This window comes from Rhinatrema bivittatum, chromosome 6 (assembly GCF_901001135.1).
Source record: "Rhinatrema bivittatum chromosome 6, aRhiBiv1.1, whole genome shotgun sequence".
NCBI classification, from domain to species: domain Eukaryota; kingdom Metazoa; phylum Chordata; class Amphibia; order Gymnophiona; family Rhinatrematidae; genus Rhinatrema; species Rhinatrema bivittatum.
In genome coordinates this window covers 271,119,862-271,146,334 of record NC_042620.1, presented here as the reverse complement: position 1 = coordinate 271,146,334, position 26,473 = coordinate 271,119,862, and the positions used below count along the sequence as shown (strand labels likewise).

The 26,473-nt window shown below is 46.2% G+C and overlaps 1 protein-coding gene across 1 annotated transcript in view; it reads right to left on the bottom strand.

Moving 5' to 3' along the window:
• The window catches only part of MPP1 (membrane palmitoylated protein 1), an 86,781-nt gene extending 60,781 nt beyond the window's left edge, over positions 1-26,000 (bottom strand). The window contains 2 exon segments of the mRNA XM_029607199.1: positions 25,570-25,690; positions 25,796-26,000. Coding sequence (XP_029463059.1) covers positions 25,570-25,689 — 120 coding nt within the window. The 5' untranslated portion in view covers position 25,690; positions 25,796-26,000.
• Between the last annotated feature and the right edge of the window lie 473 nt (positions 26,001-26,473).

The following is a 26,473-nucleotide window of genomic DNA, read 5'->3' as shown; positions in this document are numbered from 1 at the left end:
TTGGAAGTCTTCAAGCAACACATCCAGAGGTAGCTGCATTCTAAAGTGATAACATATGTAGCACTTTGGCCTCATGCAAGGTATGAAGTGCGCTATATAAGTCAAACTGATCCTCATTATTTGGCAGGAAAAGCGAACTTGTCTACTAATAACAAACAAGAGAACAAGTGACCAAATGTTTTGGGGATAGACGTGAGGAACCTGTGATTAGACTACTTTACCCAGAGTGACCTCAGGCCTTGTGAACACCACAGCAGCAGTTTATCACATCGCTCTACTATCCTAACGGGGAAAATGAATTTGAGGAGGTGGTTTATTTAATGGGGAAAAAAATAACGCAGCAGTAATATCCTGTACCCTGGCCCAAACAGCCAATGCAGGAGAGTCAAACACACTGTGGTGTGTGCCGAAAGGGCTGGGATCTGCTGCCGGTTCTGCTTCTTGAAACAGGCATTCAGTGTAGAGCAGATCAGTTCAGATTAAAAGCCTTTTCAATTTAAAAAGATATTGTCAAAATGTAGCTTTTTTCAGTAAATATTAAAATAACACAATGGACACTTCTTAAACCGAAATATAAAATAGTCTAAAGAATTTGCTAACTTGGGAAAGCACAAACTGAAATCGAAAGATAGTCTCATAAGCAAAAATAATGAATAAAAATACAATCTTTGCTCTGGAATCAGATTATATTAAAGAGAGTCAACACTCAGGTATGGCTTCGGATGCCAGAGGTAAAGGCAAGGCAAAGGGTGATCTGTAGCACTGTAGGTAATAGGAGCAGGAAAAAGAAAAAAAAATGTGTTTAATTTTTCATTTTGGTTTTTTTGGGAGTGGGTTTCCACACAAATTTTGTTTAAATGTTTATTTCGTTGTAAAAAATGAAAAACATTCAAAGAAAAAAAAAAAAAAAGACACAGGGCTTCCCGAAACCTCCTGTGTCTCCACCACCCATCCCTCCCACCTGAAAAAATGCCAGGGCCTTCCCCAGCCCACACCTACCCTATCCGTGAGGGGGGGGGGGGGGTAGAAATCAGACAATGAGGCCTCAACTCGGGCTTGTGTAGGCCTAGACTGCAGTAGGTCATCGTGTTCTTTGCCTAGGCCTTAAGCAAGGCCCAGGTCCCAATGCCAGGGCCTGGGCCTTGGCCCAAATCCAGGCCTGATGCCGGGGACCTGTCCCAAAGGCTGAGTCCAAATGCCTGGGCCTCGACCTAGGCCAGATCCTTAAACCTGGGCTTGGGTCCAGATCCAGACACAGGCCCCAGGAGTGGATGTTATCATTTCAACAGAGAAGACAGAAGAAAGACCTCCAAGGCTTAGGAGTGTGGCCTGGGCCTGATTGTGGGCCAAGGCCCTAGTGTTGGGCCTGGGTCTTGGCCGAGGTCCCGGTGTCAGGACTTGGACACCAGACTAGGCCCTGGCATCAGGCCTCGACCTGGGCCATAACACTGGATCCTCTACGGAGTAGATAAGTTTGAACAATTTTTGGGGTCTCAGCCGAGGCCCCATTGTCTGGCCCATACCTCGGCAAAGATCCTGGCAACGCAGTCAGGCATAGGCTGAGGCCCCTGGTTTGGGTCTCGGCCTATTCTAGGGAATAGGGCTAGGCCCAACCAATCACTTTTTTTTTTTTTTTTATAAATACCTACCGTACTTGAATGTATCCACTATGAATTACCTGAAAGGTGGAATATTTGTGAATGTTCTCAATGTAAGCTGCTTAGAACTGAGGATAATGCAGAATAAAATTGGTTTAAATACATATATAAACAGTTTATGAAGGGAAATTAGTCCCACTGTTGAGTGTGTGCTGCATGGACTCCGAGAAAGGAACCTAGGCCGGGGGATCCTTCATTTTCAGTTTAAACTGATTTTCACCCAAAAATTCCTGGATTTTTCCCCCCAAAGGTAACAATTTTCATCTTAATTTTAAGATGATTAAAGAGTAGCTCCAGAGCTGTGGATGCAGCATTTCAAGGCCTCCCGGCACTGCTGGAAGCCAGCACGGGTCAGAGCTCGTGCTGCTTTTCAAGTCCTGCGCCCTCTCCCCAACCAGCCAAAATGCCTGCTGCTTGGTGGTACCAATGCAGCGTTTGAAGCAGGCCTCCCCCTCCCCCAGAACCATTTTCCAGCAGGCTCCCTGGCTCTGCACAAAAGCAGAAGTGCAGCACTGCAGAGCGCAGGAGTAACAGCAAGCATGCTACCAAACAGGCAAAAACGAATGCACATCTCTAATACCAGACATCAGTGTACATTATATTCTATAGTCCTCTGTTGGTTGTTTACTTGTTGTAATAAACCCTGATAAAATCCCAGGAAAAATAAAAAACAAATAAAAAACAAAAATAAAAGGTCCATACATATATCTATATGTATGTAGATACAGAGAATATTATAGGAAAACCCCTGCAAGGCCCATCCTGCATCCAGTATTATGCTATTGCAGCAGGAATATCCAACTTTTTTCTTGTTTCTCTGCCACCAAAGATCCTGTCTGTTTGCCCATGTTTCTTTAAATACCACTACTGTAATTATACATATATAACTAACCACACAGAAGCAAAGACACATGAATAGACTCCCTGATTTGAGATGTTGGATAATGGGAACATAAATCGATATTCAAAAAGCTGAAATCCTAAATTCAGGCACCTAACTTAGGCCTGAATTCACTAATGCCACAAGGCATAGTGAATCCCGGCGGTAACGGGGTGGGGGGCAGGGGGACGAAGTGGGGGGCGGTCCTGTGCTAGCCGGCAGCGATCGCACCTCTGCAGTGCGATCGCTGCCGGCGTCGCGCCGAATAACTACACCATAAAAGGTGTAGTTATTTGGCGCGAAATAGGCAGCGATACGGAAGCTTACCGTTTCGCTGTCCGCAGAGTCGGCCCCGGTGCCGCCCCGACTCCGCCCCGATGTTGCTTTCGCACGCGTGCGCTAAGCTTTCTAGCTATCGCACGCTTGCACTGGTAACCCCCTTAGGTTCCTATTTTACAACACTGCCACCCACCTATTAGGATCCTACATTCAGGGGCCTAGAAGCCTAAATTTAGGGATTCAGCTCTATTCAGTTTTCAAAAAGGGCCAATCTAGGACCTTAATTCCCCAAAAGAGGCACCTAAATCTTTTCAGTGGGCCGGTGAGCAGGAAAGCTACCTGGAACATACCCTGAAAAGTGTTCCTCCGAATACACCTAGCTAACTTTACCCAGGAGGCACTGAATATTGGCGCTCACAGGCTTAAACTCATCCATGTTCCCAAAACGCCTTCATCCGTCACCTCTTTTTATCCAGCTAAATGCTGTGCTGGTATTGAGCTACCCAGGTAAAATTTAGCCTGTCCGCGGGGGAGATTCAAATCTCATTTTTTGTTTGGATAACTCAAAAAGCCGCACAAAACCTTTGAATATTGATGTCCGCATGGTTAATGAGCACATTATCTGGTTAATGTCCATATTAGGAGCCCCATTCCACACTACCTGTAACAAACACACCTCTCTCTCTAGATTCACTTACATATGTAGCTATTCTTAAGGAAACAATGATTTTTTTTTCCCATGTAAATTAAGCTCTCTCTTCTTTCTGTAATGTCTCATTGGTATGTTCATTTAGATGTGAACACAACCCTCTCAAATGAGATGAGTAGAAAGCCCTGGCTACATATTGTTTCTCTCTGTGCAATGATAGTTTTGTGTAAATACTAATGCAATCTTATCCTGTGTCCCCCCTGTGCCCTTCATAGCAATGTAGTCAGCCTTTCACCGATCCTAAAAGGTATTTTGTTGACTGTGTAACCTAAACTCCTACCCTGGGAGTAAACAAAATTCCTAGGCCCAAGTCTTAGGCAGAAAGGAATCTCTGGTGGATGAGGCCCTCTAATCCGGCCCTGCCCTCTCTCGGTGGCCTGCCTGAGGTGCACATGTGCAGTCTTTCTGACTAAAGGGCTCTCATGTATCACTCAGCTTCCGGCACCACTTTCCACCTAACCTGAAGTTCCCTTCTGAATTTCAGGAGCGAGTCAACCAAACTATGAAAAGAGGAAATAAAAGGGGTGGAGAATCTGCATTACCTGAGTAAGGATGAGGCCCTCTCTGTGCTGCCAGGCTTGCGCCTCAGTGCGCTAACTGTACTGCATGAAAACATGACCAAGAGGGGTCTGGTGGGACTCCTGCGTGAAGTGGTATTATTCTGTTTAGTGGGAGGCCGTGGTGGGGGAGGGGAGGGGAGGGGAAGAGCCATCTGAAGGTAGGACCTACCTGTTCTCAAAGATTCAGGTAAGGCAGTTCTGGTTTAATCTTTACATTGGACCAGGAAACAGTATCACAGTCGGCAAACAATCCGGTTCTTTTCGGGACCATCACAGCTGCTGGAACTCTACATAGCACTTTACTGGGATCGGGGGGGGGGGGGGGGGGGGAGGGGCTAGTTCGGATTTTACCAGATACTAAGAGCTTTCTTTCTTAGGAGCTTTCAGCTAAGCCTTATGCTGCTCCAGAAAACTCAGTTCCAGTCACAAGGGGCATTTCAAGAAATACTTTGTCAAATCTTGGAAACAATGGCTGTTTTTGCTTCTGTGTGATTTTACTTTGACCTATAGGGCTTATCTAATCAGCTTATTTGAAGCAGAGCCAAAGCGGGATTGCTGAGCTGACCATTACGTGTTGTAACTTGTCCGGTGCTCTAGGAGAATGCAGAGTCAGCTGTATGTGACTTCCCCTACTCTAAAAAAACAAAGCTACAGTACACATCTCCAAGAAGAGAGTGCCAGCCAGGCCCAGATTCAGGGACAGGCAACAGAGATAACTGCCTCCGGCGCCAAACTTTCTTAGATGCTGGAACGCAGCATCAATTTAGTCCCTGCAGCCGTGCCGCTGTCCTGCTGGCACCAGTCCAACAGCAGCAGCAGCAGCAACTTTGGGAAAAGAAATTTATTGCAGGACCTGCCAGTCCTTGCGTGTGCAGGTGCCCTGCAGTGACCCGCCCCTTCCACGCGGTTTCTATGATAATAGGAAGCCCTTGAGGGAGGAGCCTCACTTGTTTTGGTAGCTATCTGGATTATTGGAAAGCTGGGCGGGAGGGCCTGGGTATTGGATTAAGTATGGGAATTTGCTCGCTCGTCTACACAGGATATTAGGAAACCAAAGAAGATGATGACAAACACCAACTTGCATTTGCAACGATAGCCTAACAGCATTCACGTTTCTGTGGCTGGCATGTATCCTTAGCAGCGTGGACCAGAATGAGTGGGCAGACCGGATGGGCACACTGATTACGGATAGGAATTCATTTCGAATGAATGGAAAAAAAAAAAAAAAGAAGTTATTTTCGATTTGTACGAATGATACAAACAAAAAATAGGCCTCAGATGAATATACCCGAAAATTTTTGTGCATATACATATTAATTTGCTAACAAAAAAAAAAAAAATTCAAAAAACAGGCTTTTAGCAGGACCAGGTCTCTGCTAACTTCAAATCAAATATCACGGCTTGTGATTTTTTTTTTTTGGCAAGCCATATTATTTGATTTGCATCATTTAGAGTATTTATGAGCTGATTAGCATTTATTTGCATGATAATCTTCTCATTTAAAAACACGTGATGCCGGGCCCAAATTATTGCGAGGTATTTGAAATTGTGCAGTAAATGGCCTAACATGGCTTTGTGAACGAGCCCCTCAGTTTGGGATCATTTGGAAGTTCAGATTCAACATTTACTTTGCTAACTAAAAGGTGGAGGTACTAAGCAGCACTGAAATTTGTGCAGAAATCTGGGATTTTATGCCCATAAGGTTTGGGATTTTTTTTTTCGGTTGGGACTCGCATGCAATTGAACTCAATAGAAAAACGTGATACATGCAAGTTTCCAACAGCACAAAAAACGATAATTACACCTTGTCACATGCTGGTTTTTGTAGAATTCTGAATTTAAATGAGCTGCTTTGCATGTTATTGCATTGCAGCAGTTTGTTAACTCAAAACTTATGCACATACGTTTACTGCATGGGAAGGGGATTGTTTTGGAACTGTTTCTGCAAACAGGCCTTATGGGCATGAATACACCCAAAAGCTTGAAACGCCTTTGTATCTGCACATTTAGCACACAGCCCCCCGCCTCCCATCTAGGAAAACCTTTGCAGCCTAGTATATTTTAATGATTCATGGTCATCAACAAACCTTTTCCATTGGAAACAATTTAGCAGAACTAGTGGGGGGGGGGGGGGGGGGGTGTCACAATTTGAAACTCCAGGGAGGAAGACTCAGAACCAATGTCAGGAAGTATTTCTTCACTGAGAGGGTAGAGGATGCCTGGAATGCCCTCTTGGAGGAAGTGGTGAAGACTGAAGGATTGCAAAGGGGCATGCGATAAACACTGTGGATCCCTAAAGGCTAGAGGATGGGAATAAAGCTTGGGGGTAACCTGCACGGAGCGGCAGTTACTACCCTTAACAGAAACAAGGGGGGTAACCTGCACGGAGCGGCAGTTACTACCCTTAACAGAAACAAGGGGGGTAACCTGCACGGAGCGGCAGTTACTACCCTTAACAGAAACAAGGGGGGTAACCTGCACGGAGCGGCAGTTACTACCCTTAACAGAAACAAGGGGGGTAACCTGCACGGAGCGGCAGTTACTACCCTTAACAGAAACAAGGGGGGTAACCTGCACGGAGCGGCAGTTACTACCCTTAACAGAAACAAGGGGGGTAACCTGCACGGAGCAGCAGTTACTACCTTGGGAAGTTTGCTGGGCAGACTAGATGGACCATTTTAGTCTTTTTCTGCTGTCATTACTATATCTAAATGTCACCATGTAGTCTGTTTATCTGGCTGTTTCAGAAGGCTATGGGCATAGTTCTTTCCTAAACGGTAGCTGTGCTGTTTGGGAGTCCCCTGTCTTCCTCTGGAAGCAGATTTGCTGCTGTTACCCTCCTTCTCTTTGTCTACTGACTTACCAATACAGACATAAACCCAACACTTTGTTAGTCAGAAAGAAGTGACAGGGTGAAGTCTAATTGGTGTTGAGGCTCTGGTGAAGAGCAGTCTACATTCCCCTGTTTTCCATGTTAGCCAAAACATGTTCAGCGGACACAAACTGGCCTTTACGAGCTGTTTTCCAAGCACAGGCACCAGCTAAAGGGAATGTGACACATGCAATAGTTGAATCAGCCTTTTCTATGCTGGGGGGGATATGTGGCAGAGGAAAAAAAAAATTCGCAATGATTTTATGTATTCTGACAAGACATTTCCACCTTGTCTTCTGGAACACTGGAAACAAAAAAAAAATAAATAAAAATGTCACTTCTGCAATTTTCTGGTTCCCAGCTTTAGGGTGTCACCTCCGCCCTCGGTGAGGTCACCCACTGTCCCAGGGGAAGAAAGCAGTGTTACCAACCTCGCCTATTTCCCAAAAGATTGGGCTTTTTTTTTTTCTAGTTATTCGCTATTTTTAGTTTTCGATTCGCGAGTTGCTTCTAATTGGGCGATTTTTCCTGCCAATCTCGGGGGGGTTTTTGGGCTTGGTGGGCGGGACTCGTGTCCTGCTGTTGCAGTGATTGGCTGCTCCTGCCGATGAGGCCTGTCCACAGCAGGCGCACCCAAAATTATTACAGCAGTAAGCCAACCCGAGCTGGGAAGGTTCGCAGGAGCGCGTGGGCAGCCCTGGCACGGCATCGCAGCAAGCGACAGCGTCCGGTACAGCAGCAGAAAGGGAGTGGAGCACTCAGCTGGCTACAGCCAGGTATCAGGAGGGGAGGAATGAGCCTGAGGGGATTGAAGACATGTTTGTAGGGGGTGGGGAGGGGGCAATGAGTGAGTGTGGGGGGAGGGGGCCTGGGATGTGCTGGGGGGAATGAGTGTGAAGGGCTGGTGTTTGGGGGTTTTTTTTTTTTTTTTTATTTGTTCTACACCACTTTTGATTTCATCTAACTTTTTTTTTCTCATTTCTTCTCCCTGCAGAAGATCACCGTTGTAAGAAAGCCTGTCCATACTTGCTGTTTCTGTCACTGGCTGCTACTCTACTAAATGGTTTTGATCTACTATGGCTAAAGTAAGGAACTGGGCTAAGTATGGTAAGAGGAACTGCAAAGCTCTGGAAGAGGAATGTGAACTAAAATCATGGATTCAGCCTGGTGTTGGCAATGAGAGTAAGGCTGCGGGCAAATTCTGTAAATGCGAAATTCGTGCACATCATGCAGACCTCCAGCAACATGCTAAAATGGAGAACCCTCCTGCAACATGCTAAAATGGAGAAACCCGCAAAAAATTCACCTCCTTTGTCAATCTCAGGTGTTTTAGGCTTTTTTTGGGGGGAAAAAAAAGTGCTTGTTCTTTCATGAAAACCTGGCAACCCTGGAAGAAAGGCAGATATGTAGCATTTGTCCGCACACTCAAACTGAAGGCGTGCGACACTGCGCTTCTGTGGGGCTGACTTTTCATTTGACGTATTTTGAAATGCTGTTTTCAAAAGGTAAACTGGTATGTTCAAAAGAAATTAAACCAAGCTTGAAAGCTGCAGAGCGATGTCAGAGGGAACATTTACTGCTTTACCATTTGTTTTTCAGCCCTTTTACCCACCATTATTCCTTTTTTTGGATTTTTTGTCTATTTGATTTTCCTCCCTGAAACACCTCCTTAGGCCTGCTCTGCTCTCTCTTATTTGTGCCTTCTCACGGCTGATGATAATCTCCCTATTGAGCTTCAGGGAGCCAGGCAGGCTGAAAGAGGATTGCATAAAAGTGCTCAACCAAGAATCTTGGAATAAAAACAAAACTTTAAAACGCAAGGGAACTGTGGGCAAGCATTATGGAATTGTTGGGCTTTTTTTTGTTTTAATCTTGGCATCTTTTCCTCGTCCCAGTTCCACGATGCACAACATGTGTGTGACAGCAGTTTCTGGTAATACTCTGTGCAAGGCTAAGTGCTGTCTTTAGCAAACTGCCGAGTTACTACGAAGCTGGCATGAAGGTGCATCAGAGTATCACAGCAGTATAGCGCCTCAGAAGATACTGACACTCAGGGGCAGACTTGAAAAAATGTGTTTCGATTTGCTGGTTCCCCAATTCGTTTCATTAGTTTTGGAACAAAAAAATAAATTTGTTCATTCATTCCATTCGTTTTTGATTATACATTGAAGGCAATATAAATAGTCCTCCCATTGTCAATATCAGTACTGTGTGTTTCAAAGGAGTGGTCTTTCAATTGTCTTTCAGTCTGCGTGGCCCCTGAAGCCTAATTATCAGGCCGATACAGTACAGGGCGCTCTGACGGAGCGCACTGTTAACCTGCGTTTGGACGCGCATTTTCGACGCGCTAGCTTTACCCCTTATTCAGTAAGGGGTAATAGCGCATCGAAAATATGCGTCCAACCCCCCCCGAAACTAATAGCGCCCACAACATGCAAATGCATGTTGATGGCCCTATTAGTTATTCCCGCGCGATTCACTAAGTAAAATGTGCAGCCAAGCCGCATATTTTACTTTCAGAAATTAGCGCCTACCCAAAGGTAGGCGTTAATTTCTGCCGGCACTGGGAAAGTGTAAAACCTGCTTTTCTGTACACCCTCCGACTTAATATTATGGCGATATTAAGTCGGAGGTCCCAAAGTAAAAATAATTAAAAAAAAAAAAAATTTTAAATCAGCCCGAGGCTCACGGGTTGAAAACCAGATGCTCAATTTTGCCGGCGTCCGGTTTCCTAACCCGGTCAGCGGGTTTGAGAACCAACGCCGGCAAAATTGAGCGTCGGCTGTCAAACTCGCTGACAGCCACCGCTCCTGTCAAAAAAAAAAAAGAGGCGCTAGGGACGCGCTAGTGTCCCTAGAGCCTCTTTTTACCGCGGGCCCTCTTTTAAATACTGAATCGCGCGCACAGGAGAGTGGCCCGTGCGCTCGCCCGCTCTCCCGCGACTTTTACTGAATCGGCCTGTAACTTTTTTGCGAAGTAGCTGTTGGAAACTTGCATATTAAACACTTTTCTACTGGGCTCAACTGCATGCGAGGCCCTGCAGAAAAAGAAACCTTATGGGCGTAAAATCCTGACTTCCGTACAAAATTTCAGTGTAGTTTAGCTCATCGACCTATTGGTTAGCAAATGCATGCATTGACGTACCTAAAGTATTTGGCACCTGGGGTGGATACTTCCTTTGGCACCCCCTCCTTAAGGTTCACTTCTCTGTCTCCTCCCTCCCAGTGATCTCCGGATCCCCTCTCCCTCACACAGGCTCCATCCATTTGTCTCTCCCTCACACATACACACCCTTGCACAGAGGATCTCTCTCTCACACACACAAACATGCACTCTCATGCCCATTTCCACACACACACACACACACACACACATGCTCCCAGTCTCTTCCTTACACACACCCACACCCCTTCCTCTCTCAATCACATTGGCTTACCTGCAGTCGTTCTGGCCCTCTCCCTCCTCAGCTGCCTGCGGCTATCTGGCCACTCTCTTCACTGTCTTCCACCCAGGAGCGGTGCAAGAGTATTAGGTGCTCTAGGCAAAACTTACAGCTTACCACCCAACCCCAGTCACCCCCTCCCCACACACACACCTGCTGATCTTCTTCCTGCTTTGGGCCGCGACTGCATGGACTTGCCTTCTTCCGGTCCGTGCAGACCCACCACTTCCAGGCCCCGCAGGTGAGAAGGGGAAAAGGCCATGCAGTTGCGGCCCCCAGACCCATGCCATTCTAGATGGCCGCCCTAGTGCATCCACCGCTCGCGGCCCGGCAGCCTCCCTCTTCTTCTGCCACGAGCAGGATGGGCTCTGCTTGCGGCCGCCAGTCTTCCTCGATGGCACCCCCTCCCGGCTATCAGCCGGGGCAGACTGCAGCCCTGCACCCCCCCTTAGTACACCACTGAATGCATCCTAATCAGCTCATAAATACCCTATATAATACAAACCAACAACAAGACTTGCCAAAACAAACTGCATTATTTGATCTGAAGTCAGCTACAACTCAAGAGTTGTAGCTGACTTCCCCCAGAAGCATCAGCATGTTAATGCACATCCTGAGACTCCTGGGGCCCTGTTTTAAAGGGGCCAATAGCTCCAAGTAAGCCCCCCCCCCCCGCAAAGTAGCCATGAACCCCGATGGTCTACACAGACCCCCTTGTCCCACTCTCTCCCCACCCCTGGAGACAGATGTTGTTCAAAAATATTTTTAAAAAGTTTAAAGTTGGTGCCAAACCCCACCCCTTCCATCAAACATCTGGTCCCTGATGGTCCAGTGGGAGCCTAAAAATGCCCCCTAGACTCTGGGCCTTGTGGTGCCATTTTGAAAAATGGGCACTGCCAGGCCCAGAGATTAGGGGGCACTCTGAACCACAAAGATTAACTTTGTAAAGAAGAGGGGGGGGAAAAAATACCATGGAGTAGTAAATGAGCCCCTGAGCTGGATACTCTTGAGTTAGCCCTGCCTATAAGTATTCTTTCATTTCAAGGGATGGCCCAACACTCCGAATACAAAGCTACATTTCCCTGTACCCTGCAAAATATTTCATCCAGTTGATTGCCTTTCAATGGTCCTCATTCTGACTACATTATCAAAAAAAAAAAAAGTGTCAGCTTCAACACAAAGTTTGGCTACTATGGTGCGCCAGTTCTTTCTGTGCTTAACTTTCCTCTTTTCCGCACCAATGATTCCAAATTTTGTCAGTTTTTTTTATGACAACACTCCAAACTTCCCTGTTTCTTTTCTCTTTTTTTTTTTCTGCTTTCAGTCATGCCCTCCAATACTAAATTAGCAAGTCTGCCACCAAAACCTCTGAGGTCACGACTAGTGAATCTCATTTTCCTTTCGACCAGATCTTTTGTCAGGGATCTTCACTCTGACCACACATACCCCAAAACATCTTTCAAACTAGCTTTTGAAAATTGCCCGCCCTGCTAGCTTTGAACAAAGTGCAGAAACTCCCAGATTTCTTCCAGAAGAGAATTACATTAACAGCATGGACTCAAAAAAAAAAAGATTCCCTGACAGCTTGGCGATAACTGTGACTACACTGTAGACTCGCATGCCAAGCTCTTCATTTATTTATTTGCTTACAAGTTTTTATATAAATCGCCCTTCCTGGAGCAATCAGGGCAGGCTATAAACTTTCCTAATATAACATAAAACCTGTGATCAATAACACAAGCATTTCTCAGTCCCTGCAAAAATGTACACGGTTATTTAATGTCAAAGGCTGCCGTAAAAAGCCAGGTTTTTAAGGCTTTAATATGGAATGATTTCACATGTTTAAAGAATGCATCCAATTTATAAATTTTCCAAAATGTATTATCGGTTGTTGGTCACTGACAATGTGGTGAAGCATAATCTTGATAAGGCCTCCAAGCAACTGCAGTCACAGTGGGCACCGCCATGTACATCTAATCAGCAAAAAAAAAAAAAAAGAGAACCCAATCTGCAGAAAAGGTACCGGAAAGACAAGCGAGAAGGACGGCGCATAGACTGGGTACTGCACGCTCCAAAAGATGGCTGTCCAGGACTTTGCGAATGTGTTTGGGCAAAGAGAGAAGTCTTTCAAAGCTAAGGCGCTGATCTTGCTCTCTCACTGGACATCCACAGGACAGCTTGCGGCCTTTGGAAGGCTGAGGAAGCTCAACGTCAGCCCGTTTAGCGCTCACGAGACCAAAGTGCATTCACAACAAGGGAAGAAAGCTGAGTCAGTAGCAGTTTCCTCTTATCTCCCCTTACTCATTCCTGCAAGTGTTGCAACTCAGGTCACTCACTGAATGAAGGAGTCAGCAAAGATTAGCAAATCTACCACAGTCTTACTAGCTGAGATGAAATGGATTTGGTCTCAAAACGTGTCCATGCTGGGCATTTTATTGCCACTATCCTTCTCTTAGAAGAAAGAAGGTTTTCTGGTATTGCTCTAAGCAATGGGAAAAAAATAGTCATCCCATTGTCAATATCGGTAACGTGTATTTCAAAAGGAGCGGTGCATGTGAATCCAGCACTGGCTGCATCGGGTCTTCCCAAAACCACTTAAATGAGATGGTACCAAACCAGCAGTCTCCATAGGGAACACTCAGAGCAGCAAAGTAACCAGTTTCTTGCTGGACAGAAGAAGACAAAGCGCCAGGATCTCTCTCTGTTCTTGGAATTTTTTTGGACCCAGCAGTTTGCTCCTGAGCCTTCCTTTGCACCCAGCCGGAGATTTTTCCTGCTTTGTATTCCCTCACAAATTCTTTTTTTTTAATCCAGTGAGAAACGGCAGGGCTCCTTCCCAAACCCTGCAATTAGGGGCGTTGTCACTGCGCACTGATTAGGACTCCCAGTCCCTCCCAAGCCCCCAACCGAGTCGGAGAACGGAAGGCCTGAGCCAGGAATTCACGGAACCATCCAACAGAAACCGGGAAGAGAGTTTCAGAAGTTCGTCAAACCTCTTCTACCGAAAATGCTCACCCAAGGTAAAAACCTGTGGTAGACCCACAAAACTCCAAAAGCAAATCCAAGGAAATCTAGCGTGGGTTTCACAAATTGCCAAATCTGCATGGGATTTCAGGAGATCTGCATCACATTCCCCTGAGATCCACAGGGGAAAGTTTGATGGGTTTTCCCAGTGGATCTCGCAGAAATCTATAATTTTCCTTCAGACTTGAACAAGGCTAAAATCTGCCTGGGCTGGGTTTAACGCCAAATGGTTTGCACATCCCTGCAAGTGAAACCCATTAAATGGACTGCTGCGGGCTCACAGCTAGAGCTCGGCAGCTTTCTTATCAGAGACGCACTGCAGAGTAGCTACTGACAGGTTAGACTGCATAGACCCAATATGCCTGGAACAGACTTTGGAATTATTCCAGGTTTTCAGCAGGAAAATGCAGGTTGGGCAGTTGTAGACAGCTATACAATGGGAAGCAGTGATGATTTTCTTTAAAAAAAAACAAAACAAGGCATCATGGCCAGCGACAGCCTTCACCTATTCCCCAGTGGTGACCTGACAGAAAATCTCCCAATGGGAATTCATAAAAAGAAGTTCTAGTGTTTTTGTTGGCTATGATGCTCCATTTGTCTTCTGAATTCCTTGCCATCTAAAATTCAAAGAAAACATGAACTAAAATAAAGTGACTAAATCAGCCTACTGATGGCCCAAGTCATGCACTGATAACAGATCTGCCCGGGCCTTGTCCCCCCAACCTTTGAAGGCAGCCCCATGATAATCTCTGCTTGCCACCTCCAAACCATTCTCTCTTTCGGCAAAACGGCCTGTGGCTCATTACAAAATCCCTTTCAGCAAGTTTACGGAAAACAGCTGCAGGAGAGGATCAGAAGTACAGGCTGATGTGTTTTGCAGCCGAAGAATTCAGAAGAAAAAAAAAAAAAGAGAGAGACGAAAGCTGCCTCAGCAGGTTCCAACCAGATATGAACAAAGGGTGCGTCAATAAAGAGCGAAACCTTGAAGGAAGCACAAATCCCAGCCAACACTGTGCACTCCATTTCAGTGCTATTTATTTAATTTCCTTAAAAAAAAAAAGGTTACTGCTTCTTAAAGTGATAGCCTGGGGTGAGACCCATGACTAGAGTGAGGGAGAGGTGGTGGGTGGGCTTCCCTGCACCCAACACACCTCCAATCTGACTTGGAATATATCCTAGCATGGGAGGAGGAGGGGGGCATTTCATGAATGCTCCTGAAAACCTGGCCTGGACTGTCGAACCTCGAGGATCAGAGCTGTGTGCCCCTATCTCAGCCAGCGACAACAAGCAGGGGGGGCAGGGTGTTTGCTCCAGGGACCATAAGCATGCAGGATTCAGTAGGGTCCTGTGCTCTGTTAAAAGCACGGTGCCCATTCAATATTCTCTTGTGTTTCACTGCAACTTCAAAAAACATGCATTGGAAACCTAAAATGCTAGCTTCACACATTTGTATGAAACTGAAGTGAGGATTGCACTGTAAGTCCTCCCCCACTGACCTGAATTAGAATTAGAAATGACCATTTTTAAAGCACTGCTTTTTTTTTTTTTTAAATTAATACTAGATTTTTTTTTTGACTGCAAAAACCACAGTAATTTTGTATTTCTAATAAACCATTTGCCGCTCATTCTCTCGAAGGGCTGGCGACTGATTACACCTCAGCAGTGACTGGCAAGAGCCTTTGGCAGATGAATTATCTCCTATCCTTCAATAAAAGTGTGGGGAAAACATCTCGGGATTTAGCGCTCCAGGACGAGTAGTAAGAAAAGGAAAAGCAGCAGGTACAGGGCATGAGGATTTCCAGTAAAACTGGCAACAAGAGCGAGTCAGTCCTGGGTTTAGCCCCACTGGATGTTTATTTTTTTTTAAGCAGAAAGTTTTATCCTTCTGCTTTTGGTAATATCCATAACATCATTATGGGTGGCAGTGTTCACCCCCCCCCCCCCTTCCCACACTGTAATTGTAAGTTCTCAGTCTCGGCCAAAAGGCCTGTCCGTCCTCAGCTCACAGCTCAAACCCATGCCTGGATCCGAGTGACAAAGAGGCCCAGAAATTCATTTTCAGTGACAGGACAAGCAAAAATGCCATTTCTCCCCCTCTGAATCTCTGAACTTGCAGTGCTGCCTCAGAGACTTAAAGTCTGTAGACGTACCGGGATAAAAACCAGGACTGGCATGGAATCAACTACCAAAGCAGCACTTAGGACTGATACCGCACGCATTAAACATTAATTTTCTGGAACATCTTTTATTCCTGGTGCAAAGGTCAGGCTTGCTCCTGGAATTACCTTGCAGACCTTGCCACTTCCCACCTGGGACTGTCACTAAGCACATAATGCGGTCTACGCCCTGATGAAAGAGAGGCAGAAGGCTGTTTCTCACCCGCACCCTGGCTGTAGCATGGCCATGACTGCCCTGTTAATGCAGTTCTTTGCTGCGGCATGGCAATGGGCTCTTACTAGCGTCGTGGCCACTGTAAAGGGTTGGCAAGAAGGGAGACAGCCCCGAGCGCTGGGGCAGGCAGCGCCACACCACATTTTTGTGTCAATTTGCAAACATGAAAGCCCGAAAGGGAAGGAAGGGAGCTGAAAGCAACCCTAGCTTGGGGCACCGTTTTATCCGGCAACTACCCTGACTGGCATTATGTTCATTTTCTCAGTGAGGTAGTAGGATAATAAAACAGTTTAACCATGCAGGGCTGGTGCTACTGGGTATGCAAACCGTGCAGTTGCATAGGGCATCATACCCATGGTGGCGGGGGGGGCGTGAGTTATGAGGCAACGTGGAGTCATAGGAGAAAGGGAAGAGGAGCAATGTAGTACACAGTCATGCTCTCTTTTTTTCAGGGTTCAGTGCTCTGACCACAGGCCCGCCTCCAATCCGCCAGTCAAGCCATGTCCGCATCATAGAAGCACAGGAATATCCACAAAACCGTGACTGTGGGTCAGTCAAAGCTCCACAGCACTGGGATGCCATTACCTCAGCACTATTCTGGACGGTGATTAATATTTCTGGTTAACAAGCTCCAGCACCAGCTTCCTTTATCTGCCTTCTCCAAGTCAGGTTGCAACCCTGTCTCAAGATGATCTTCAATTTCAAAATGAAATTATTTCAGCCACTGAGGCATGCTGAAATAATGGCTGGCAGTGCCCGGCAGGGGTAAATTAATGACAGACTATATCGTAAGCCCACACAGATCTACTGCATGATATCAAGTTAACAGGAAACCAAATGTCAGAAAGAAAGAATTAAAGACCCAGCACGGAGGGTTAGGAGGATGCAAACAGTAAAGCAGACTCTCTCAGATCAGACAGCAGGCAGCTTGGCTCCAGCAGAATACTAGGCAGAGCTGATCAGCTCTTCCTCCAAAGAGGACACCTCCCGTCAGCAGAGATAAAAGCAGGAGAGTTGGGTGTTTGCCTACAGGAAGTCTCCCCTTCATCTGGGGGGAGACTCAGGGTTTCCCCGGTGACCTCAGGTCACACCTTGGGATTCGGAAATCAGAATAAGGTAACCGAAATGCTTGCACTCGGCCATCGGGTGTCAGGAAAAAACAGGGTCAACATTTTCTAAACCATTTTGTCTTTGATGAACCCAGATATTACGGGATTCCCTCCAAAACTCTGCCAGTGTCCCTAGAGTCCAGTTAAACCGGTAGCTCCTAGTCATACACACATCCAGAACACACTCACTAAGGCAGCAGCTCGGTGTAATTAAATTAGCTCAGTACTTTCTAAATAATTTGCCAGCAAGTAAAATAATCAGATCAGATTGTGGAGGTCCAGAGAACCCGAAAGACCATCCATGCTCTGTATCCTCCTTACTGGGGACATATTAAGGGCTAAGAGACCTCGCACCACATCACTGAGCACAGGGGGGGGGCAGTGCTCTGTGCAGGAAGAAAAGGTTAATGAGATCTGAGAAAAGCCTAATGAGGGAAAGAGATCCTCTGCTGTCGCTTTCTGACAGATTATACAGAGGCACTCATGTGCATGCACACAGGAACATCTGAACTTAGCGTGGGAGAGAAGTGAGTGAACGTGGGTCGGAATCGACACGCTACTGCATTTTAACATTTTGATTGGAAAAAGGATTGTACTGGAAACATTTGGTTTGTTTCTTTTTTTCTCTCTCTCTTTCTTTTTTCAAGACAAGGAAGGATCTGGACCACTAGATACATTCCAGAGCTAATGTTTTAACAATTTGTGTCTGTTATAACAATATTATCATTTGTAAAACCAACTAGCTTAAAACACATGTACTGCTCTGTTCTAAAGTACTACCGTATATACCCATTTGGAAGGAAAGTAGATTTTAAATTAGAAACAGAGAAACGTGATGGCGGAAAATAAAAACAACATATGGCCTAACTAGACTGCCCATCTCCAGCAACCTGTCAGCTATGCAATCCCTACCACTCCCTCAGAGATCCCCCATGTCCATCCCATGCTTTGATGAATTTTGATCCTGTCCTGGTCTCCATTCACCTCCACTGGGAGACTGCTCAATGCATCCCTCACCCTCTCTGTAAAGAAATATTTCCTTGGATTACTCCAGAGTCTGCTACCTTTCATCCTCATCCCATGAGCCCACCTTCCAGATATTTTCCATGGAATTAAAACAAACATTGCTACAGATTTACAGGGCAGCTTCCGGGTGTCCTACTCCCCTCCCCCTCCCTGGAGCTGCTCAGTGAAGTGCAGGCTCTCCAGTAGGATCCAACAGTAGGGGTGCACCTTCCGCAATCAGAGGGCAAACAAAGATCCTGTGGTTATGTAACCTGAACACAGAGAACAAGAGAGCCTCTTTTCACAAGAATTAGATCAACTATGGGGGAGGGATCTGCCGGGGACTTGTGACTGTCGGAGCCAGGATGCTGGGCTCGATAGACCTTGGTCTGACCTAGCATGGCGCTTCGTGCGTTCTCACCCTTTAATTTTTTTCCTCTCTTTAAAAAGGTGCAGAGCAAACCGCTTGACACAGTCGCCAACAGTCGCTCAGAGCAGGAAAATAAGAAGAAACTGCTCAACGGAGCTAGATGAGGCAGGTTTCCAAGGCCGATTCAAAGCCTGGGGACAGTAAACAGCACCGGGCACTCAGACATCCATAGCTGCTCTAGTCTAGGTCTTCAGATCAGGACGCCCTCCTTGGATCACAGGCCTTATTGTACTGTACAGCTTGTTACTGTGGGGACTACTGCCGAATTATTATTATAATATATATGAGGATACATCAGAGGTCATGATATAAATCTAAAGCCATAGATTTTCCGATAGCTTTATGATAAGCAGACTGTTCATCTGCTGGGATTACTAGGATATGAGGAACGTTCGTATAACTGGATTTCTAATAAGCCGTGATGTGCAATAGACTTCCTTTCAAGCAGAAAGCTCAAAATAGGAATTCCTCCAAACGGAATATTCTTATTGTAAGGGGCCTTTCCCTTCCTATAGGATAATCTCATGCTCTAACACAAAGGGTGGTATCGTCCTGTACGCTCCTTTGGGTGTGCAGTAGGCAGTTTCTGCCAGTAGAGGGGACGCAGAGACCTCTGCAGGGAAAGTTCCTCTGACAGGAACAGAGATTCTCTGCCCCCCACCCTGACCGCCATCAGGGCACCCCCTTCCCACCTCCAGACATTCTCTCCCCCTATCCACTCCATCTCTTCTTCCCTCCAGATATTGTCTCCTGGTCCTCCCCCTCTCCCTTCCCAATCTGGGTCCTCCTCTCTCCCACCTCATCCCAAGTCTGTTGACCTTCTTACTACTCTCCACTCTATACTACCCCACCCCATGTATAGATTCCCCCACCACCCCATATTATGTCTTCTTGCTGTTTCCCATCTCTACTACCATGTAAGTCTGCCTCTTCCTGACCCTTCCGCTACTCCGTGTACTGTCTCCCATCACCCCATATTATTGGTCTCTCAGCCCCCCACCTCCAGCACATCATTCCATTTAGGTCTCCCTCTCTCTGCCCCACCACCACAAATTCATAAAAAAAGTGAAATAATCCCCCCCCCCCCCTTCCGAGTCTCAGTATGCTCAATCTTCTCCCTTGCAATTCCCTGGAGCAACCATCGGCGGGCAGAAATGGCACATAATGGCGCGTCAGCTTCCTCTGCTGCGCGGAGCTGGTCTCACAGTGTGAGCAGCAAGATTAGGTGACTGGCCCTGCACAGCAGAGGAAGCCGACGTCCTATTTCGCGCTGCTCCTCTTGCCAGCTGAGCGCATGGCAGAGGGTGGTGCGGAGGTAGATCCAGCCCAGGCTAGCAGGTGATGCTGGGGGCGCCGCTTGTCTCATAGTGCCCGGCTCGGAGAGCATTTCAGCTCATGCCAGAGGACCTCAGGTGTTGTCATGCATGACTTTGAACTGAACTCTACAAACACCTTGATCTGTCCAGTTCACGACTTGTATGTATGATTTATGTTCATATTCACTTGGGAAGGTAGTAAAGATCCAAGAGCATTCCAGTGGTGCCTAGAGGACAATATTCTACTGGAATTAATAGACTAGGTAGGAGCAGGGCCAGTGCAAGGGAATTGGGAGCCCTAGGCATCTTCAACCTTGCGCCGCCCCCCCCCCCCCCCCGTCGCAGCCCCGACCCCCCCCCCCCAAAAAAAAGAAAACTCACAAATCACCTAGTGGTCCAGCTGGGGGCCCGGGATCCATCTGCCACCCCCGGGTCATCGGCTGCCACTAATCGAAATGGCGCCGGTGGCCTTCAGCCCCTACCATGTGACAGGGGCTACCGGTGCCATTGGTTGGCCCCTGTCACATGGTAGAGGCTAAAGGCCACCGGCGCCATTTTGGTTAGTGGCAGCCGAGGCCCTGGGAGCGGCAGATCGTTCCCAAGCCGTCTGCTGGACCACCAGGGGGGCTGGCAGAATTTTGAAAGGGCAGTTTTTGCCCTTTCAAAATTCTGCACCTGCCACGGCGCCCCCTAAGTCTCGGTGCCCTAGGCACAGGCCTAGCTTGCCTAGTGGTTCCTCCGGTCCTGGGCAGGAGGTCAGTGGAGATTATTTTGGAGAACGGGAAGAACTTTCGTATTCCAGTAGTATCCACACTGCAAACAACTGCAAATACTTTTCTACTAGGCACCTCTAAGTAAAAGAAGTCTTTGGGAGCATCAATCCAGTGCGTTGTGTTTTATTTGTGATATCGATTAGAGCTAAAAGAGTTTCCTCACTGGTGGGCCTTGGAGATTATTCTCCCACCCTCTCCAATGAGAAACAGCCCTGTACTCATCTCCTGATAATGAGCAAGCCAAGGCTACATTACCAAAGCAGCTCTTTCTTCTAAGCAGAATATTCTTTCCGCGGTTTTTTGTAAGCACACTCTGAAATGTTTCCACATCCCTGTCTGAGCCAAGTGCTGACAGTAGGGCTTGAAGTGAGGTTCAGCAGCTGAATTAGCTCATGTGACAGACAGTTCCAGTTCAGACCAGCCTGAGCTCAGAGATAACACAAAGGAGAGAGAGAGAGAAATTCTGCAGGATGTTGAATTGTTTCTAGGAACGGCAGCACTGATGCAGTAATCCAAGTCCTAGTTATCTGCACACCATCTCTCCCACCCAGACACAGCTGGGAAGAAAGGGAAGGAATGGTGCTGGTTTCCAATCAAGCACGCATCACTTCTGCTTTGAAATCTAAGACTGAAAAATACTCTGACCTAGGAAGTGCCCGCAGATGATCAAATGTCCAATCCAGCATGCTTCCACATCTCTCCAGCAGACTACGTCATGCTGTTTAACCTAGACTGTACCAGTTTCGTGTTCCTTACATGACTTCCACAGCCCCTGTATTCATGCAATTATTAACCATTCTTCTCCTTTTCCCCCCCCAATACTGCAGAATCAACCTGGCTGCAGACAATCAAGCAGTGATCTTCTTCTCTTTTACTTTAGCAGAAAAAAAGCAAAATGATATCAATGTTTAGCATTGATGCTGATTCTCACTGATCTCTGTACATAACAGGACATCATAGCACTAACATACTGCAAGTACATTTTAAAAGGAGCCTACGTGCACCCATAAATGTGCGTATTGGGCACGCAAGCAAATATGCGCTCAATTTTATATCATGTGTACAGGTACACGCGGATCATTTAAAATATCCCTACCATGCACATGTATGCAGCCTTTACGTGTGTACTTGTAAAAATGACTAAGACAGACAGACAGACAGACAGACAGACTGACACTTTACATATTTCCCACTGTAAGAGGGGCACTTTCAACTCCGGGTAGGTTTTGAGAGGGGCAGTGCTACAAGGGTCTACAGACCCTTATACCTTAGGCAGACCAATGTAACAGCCCCCCCCCCCCCCCCAAAAAAAAACAACCCACCCTTAGTTCAAAGTGCCCCTCTTATAGTAGGAGATAGAGAGAATCTGACACTCTCTATCTTCCCTCTCCTGCCTCCTTATTCTTGATGGGTGCACAGGTATGTATGCGCGTACTTCCTGGCTTCTTAAAATTTGCAGTGCTCACACGCAGCCCACAATAGCGTGTATGGGGCTGTTTTTGCATGTGCAACACTTTTAAAATCTACATGTGATGTTTTATCTTCTTCAATATGCTTTAGTTCTTAGAATTGCTGTGTTTATTTGTGTGTGTTATGTTTGTATAGTGCTTTATTGTTGTTTTACTGCTTAGGAGTAAGTGAATTTACTTTTTTTTTTTAATATTTCCACTTATGTTTATTTTATGCATTTCAGCATATTTTATATTGCTTGTTGTTGTCACACGTGTTTAATTAGTCATCTGCCTAGAACTGGAGATAGCGCAGGATACACATTTTATAAATAAATAAAATCATGGTCTAATTTTTACTGGCTGACTTATTTTACCAAATGGACCTGTTATGTTTATAGCATATGAAACTAGTGTCCCTAGAACGTTGTCATGTTGCACATCCTGAAATAGACTGCAGAATGCCACAGAGATTTCTCTTTGGGAGCCAGGCCTGCTTGAGGTTCTTCCCAAGCTGTGATTTTGTTAGGGTTGTATTGGAGTGAAACATCAGAACTGGCACTAGCAAGATCTGTAAGAGTTCAGAGGTCATCGCCAGGCAGGACTATAAACTATCCTGTAAACTAGAGATGGCCAGCTAACTCTATTCCTCAAGCACTCAAACTCATCTGGTTTTTGGGATACCTGCAGAGAATATTCTCATATATTTAGTCAAAGAATCAAGTTACTCTGGATTCGGTCACCCTGTTAACCACAGCCCTCAAAAGGACTGAAGTGAATATCCCCAAGTTACAATATTAAGTCGGAGGATGTACAGAAAAGCAGTATTTTCTGTTTTTCTGTACACTTTTTCGGGCTGCTCAGAAATTAAACGCCTGCCCTTGGGAAGGTGCTAATTTCTGAGCGTAAAGTGTGCGGATTGGCCACACATTTTTTTCCCCCGTATCCCATGTCCAAAACACGCGTCCAAACCGGGTTAAAAAGCGCGCTTAGCTGAGCGCGCTTAGCTGAGCGCGCTTTAGAGTATCGGCCTGTATGAATTTAAGAGGAGGATGGCAGAGAGAGTACACATGGAGGGGGCAGAGAGTGAGAAAACTGGCGCTGGTGAAGCAACTCTTGGAATTTAGTGCTGACCTGTGCGGTATTAGCCATTATCTAGTACTATGTAACCTTCACCACAAGGCAACACACACACACACACACACACACACGGACTGCTGGAAGAGGCAAAGCGCTTCACTGGAATAGTCCCCATGCACACTTTCTTATTGCCTTTCAGTGACATGGCGGGGGGAACCTAAAGTATATTTTTGCCTTGCATTTGAGTCCCATTCAAACAAGGAACCTGGCTTTGTATCGAAGGCTCATGCACTTTGGATTGTTCTTGAGTTGGTCCAATAAAAAGCATTAAAAACAAAAACAAAAAAAACCCTGCAAGAAGTCCCGTTTTCTTCAGGACCAGTTCACTCCCTATAGCTCTGCTGATTTCACAAAGAAATAAAATATTGTAGTTTTGTCTCCCAGGATCCTGCTGCTTCACTCCCAGCTGATGATGATAGTAGAGGACCTTAGGTGATTTACTGCCTTAGATTCAATTCTGCCTTGCAGCGGTGTTTCTGTCAATAGGAAGCCTGGTTACTGCCATGCATTTTCTTTTTTCTGGAATGGTAATTCTTCCTCTCTCCCCCCCCTCTTCCTGCTAAAGACGGGTCAGGGCTAAGGCCAGAACAATGGCGCAATGAGCCCATACTCACAACTGACCGGCGTTTTCTCTCCTATTTCTAACAGAATCACCCTCCCAGCCTGATCACTGCAGCAATGGTCCTGAGGCCAGGAAGCAGGCACTAGGGGAACCTTGCCCCATGTGCGCCAAATCCAGGCACACAAGTGTTACTCTCCCCCCAAGTGCAGCCGAACGTTACTTCTGCAGTATCCCCCAGCTCCAGCCCACCTGGGCTATGGAAGACTCTGATCCAGAAAGTGAACTGGTGAGAGTGCACAGTACTGCCTGCCACTGAGCCAGCCTGGTCTGATGCATTTCCAGTACCTCAGAGATACACGGAATAACCCCTGCCCGCTGGTGCACAAGAATAGTCAGGTGAGGTGAGCCAAACAGTTTCTCATTCATAGCTACATTCAGGGATATAGAGTGAGTAATGAGGGTGGCTGGAATAACAAGGATGGGGAGAAGAGAGAGCAATGGCATTCAACCACAAGGAACACAAAACACCAGGATCAAAATCCTTATCCACCTTTCTGCAACTGGCCAGTCCTACTAGAAGAGGATTGAATTTCGATGTGACTTTTCTTCTGCAATCTCTAGCACTCTATTGAACTTCTGTGGAAGCTACAGAAAACTACTTTAAAGGCAACTAGGTTTGTGGCACAATTGTTACGAAAAATCTTGTTCCAATATGGCACAAAATCTCGCAGGAGATTCTAAGGTGATGTTTCAGTTACAGATTGATACTTTTGAAAATCATTTGTCTAACAAAACAAAAGCAAAAAAAAAAAGTTATCTTCATTCAGCTGGTATTTATGAATCAGGTTCATCATTACAAGTAATGTCAGTTCATACTTCACATATACAAGTTACCCCCTCCCATTCCAGTTTCCTTCCCTCCCTCATATAATTATTCATTTCTGTATATATAAAAGTTATCTTCTGTGTTAATCTCACACCCCATTTCTTATATATGTTACCCCCTACTTCCCATCTACCCTCCCTTCCTCATTTGCACTTCGTGTTTTACCCTGATCCCCCTCCTTCCCCGTTTCTCCAAACTGTTCTATTGTATCTCGTTATGTTCGCTGTGAACCGATATGATGTACCCACAAATACCGGTATTAAAAAACAAAACAATTAAATAAATAAATAAAATATATTATCTATGTTCGGTTCATGGATCCATGCGGCTCGTCAGTCTGCTGTCATTTATATCACGATATCATTTTGTTTTGAATTTACTGAATTATGTTTCCCTGTTTTTGTTTATTACTGCCATATTTCCCATAAGTGCTCACGCTGCTTACAAATCAAAATTAATTATTTAAATACATATAAGCGCTCTGTGATGAGTTTCAATGTAGCCCTTATTTTAATCATCTTTAACTTTGTCTAAGGAACATGCACTGCCTCGTGACATTCAAGCCAGGGACTTTAAACTTCAGTCTCTCCCCAGCCCATGCAATAAACACTTTTAAGATTACCTCAATACCCCACAGTACTGCATCAATAGCTTTCGGTGCTCGGGTTTGCTCCCTGATTACCAATGTAATTGCAGCCTGTGCAAAAATGCTGCTCAAGTGCTACTTATTCCAGACTTGCATTGTTAGAAGGGATAACAGCTAAATTAATTCAGAAAACGAATACCGAGGCTCCCAAAACATCTGGTATGTTAGGCTCAAAAACTGATGCCTTTGGCTGCACATCCAGCTACCGTGTTGCATATAAGGGGGGAGAGTGAAAACCCCAAGGAATGCCTCAGCCCATTACTCCGATTGTGAGTCATGACTTAAGTCAGTCATGTCGGATTATATATATATAGGTAATTAGTGGGAGGAACGTGGGCCAATTTTTTCTCTAGTTGGAAGAGGTCGGAAGGCTAGGCAGAGTTCTTTAATGTAAAGCCGTAGACATAGCAAGGCAAAGGAGCGGGTCCAACTGCGTTACCTCTGGCTTGGATCTGTTCTGCAGCAGCTGCTCCAGGTAGAGGTCCGAGAGGGCTGTCCGCATGCTGTTCATGCTTGCAAAAGCCGCCGCCGGCTCGTTCTTGTTGCATTTCAGCGTCATTCTGCAATCATTATTAATCTTATTTTTAGCGGCTCCGTTTCTTTATTTGTTTGGGGGGGTTTTTTCCCCCTCTTTCAGCGCTTTTGGCTGTTCTCGTAGCACCTACCTGCCCGCCAGCCGGCTGTGCTCTCTCCGTCCTCCCCCCCACCCCCGAGCTGGGAGGCTTCCTTAAGCACCTCGGCAGTGATGACACGGAGAGAGAGAAAGGGCAAGAAGAAGGAAGGCGGCGACGCATATACAGCCGAGCCCTGTCCTCGGCTGACTGGGGGCGGGTTAAAGTCCGGAGAATAATAACAATAATAAAAAAAAAAAAAAACAAAACCACAAGCGCAGCAGGAGCTGGAAGCGGAGACAAGAGGCAATCCCTCCAGTGCAAGTAAACAGGCTGCAGCGGGGCAGGGGGAGGGCTGGGCGCCGGACCCTACCAAGTCACCGCAGGGGTGGCCGGGCACCCTCTCCTCTCCCGCACGGCAACGTGCCGAGCTTTCACCCGGCTCCTCCCCCCCCCCCCCCCCGAGCCTTTTCTAGAAATAAAGTTGGTTTGGGGGGGAAAAGAGTGTGAATTTCTCTCTCCTGGCTTTTTTTTTTTTGTGTGTGTTTATTATTATTTTGGCAGCACCTGTTTTGACGGTTAATGGCTCAGCTCCTGATCGCTCTCTTTCTGGTCTTTGCTCAGCTTTTAATGTGAACGGATGGGAAGGGGGGAAAATAACATTTTTCTTAAACCCCCCCCCCCTCCACGTAAAAAGATGCATAAAGAGATGAAAAGAAGGAAAAAGTGGAC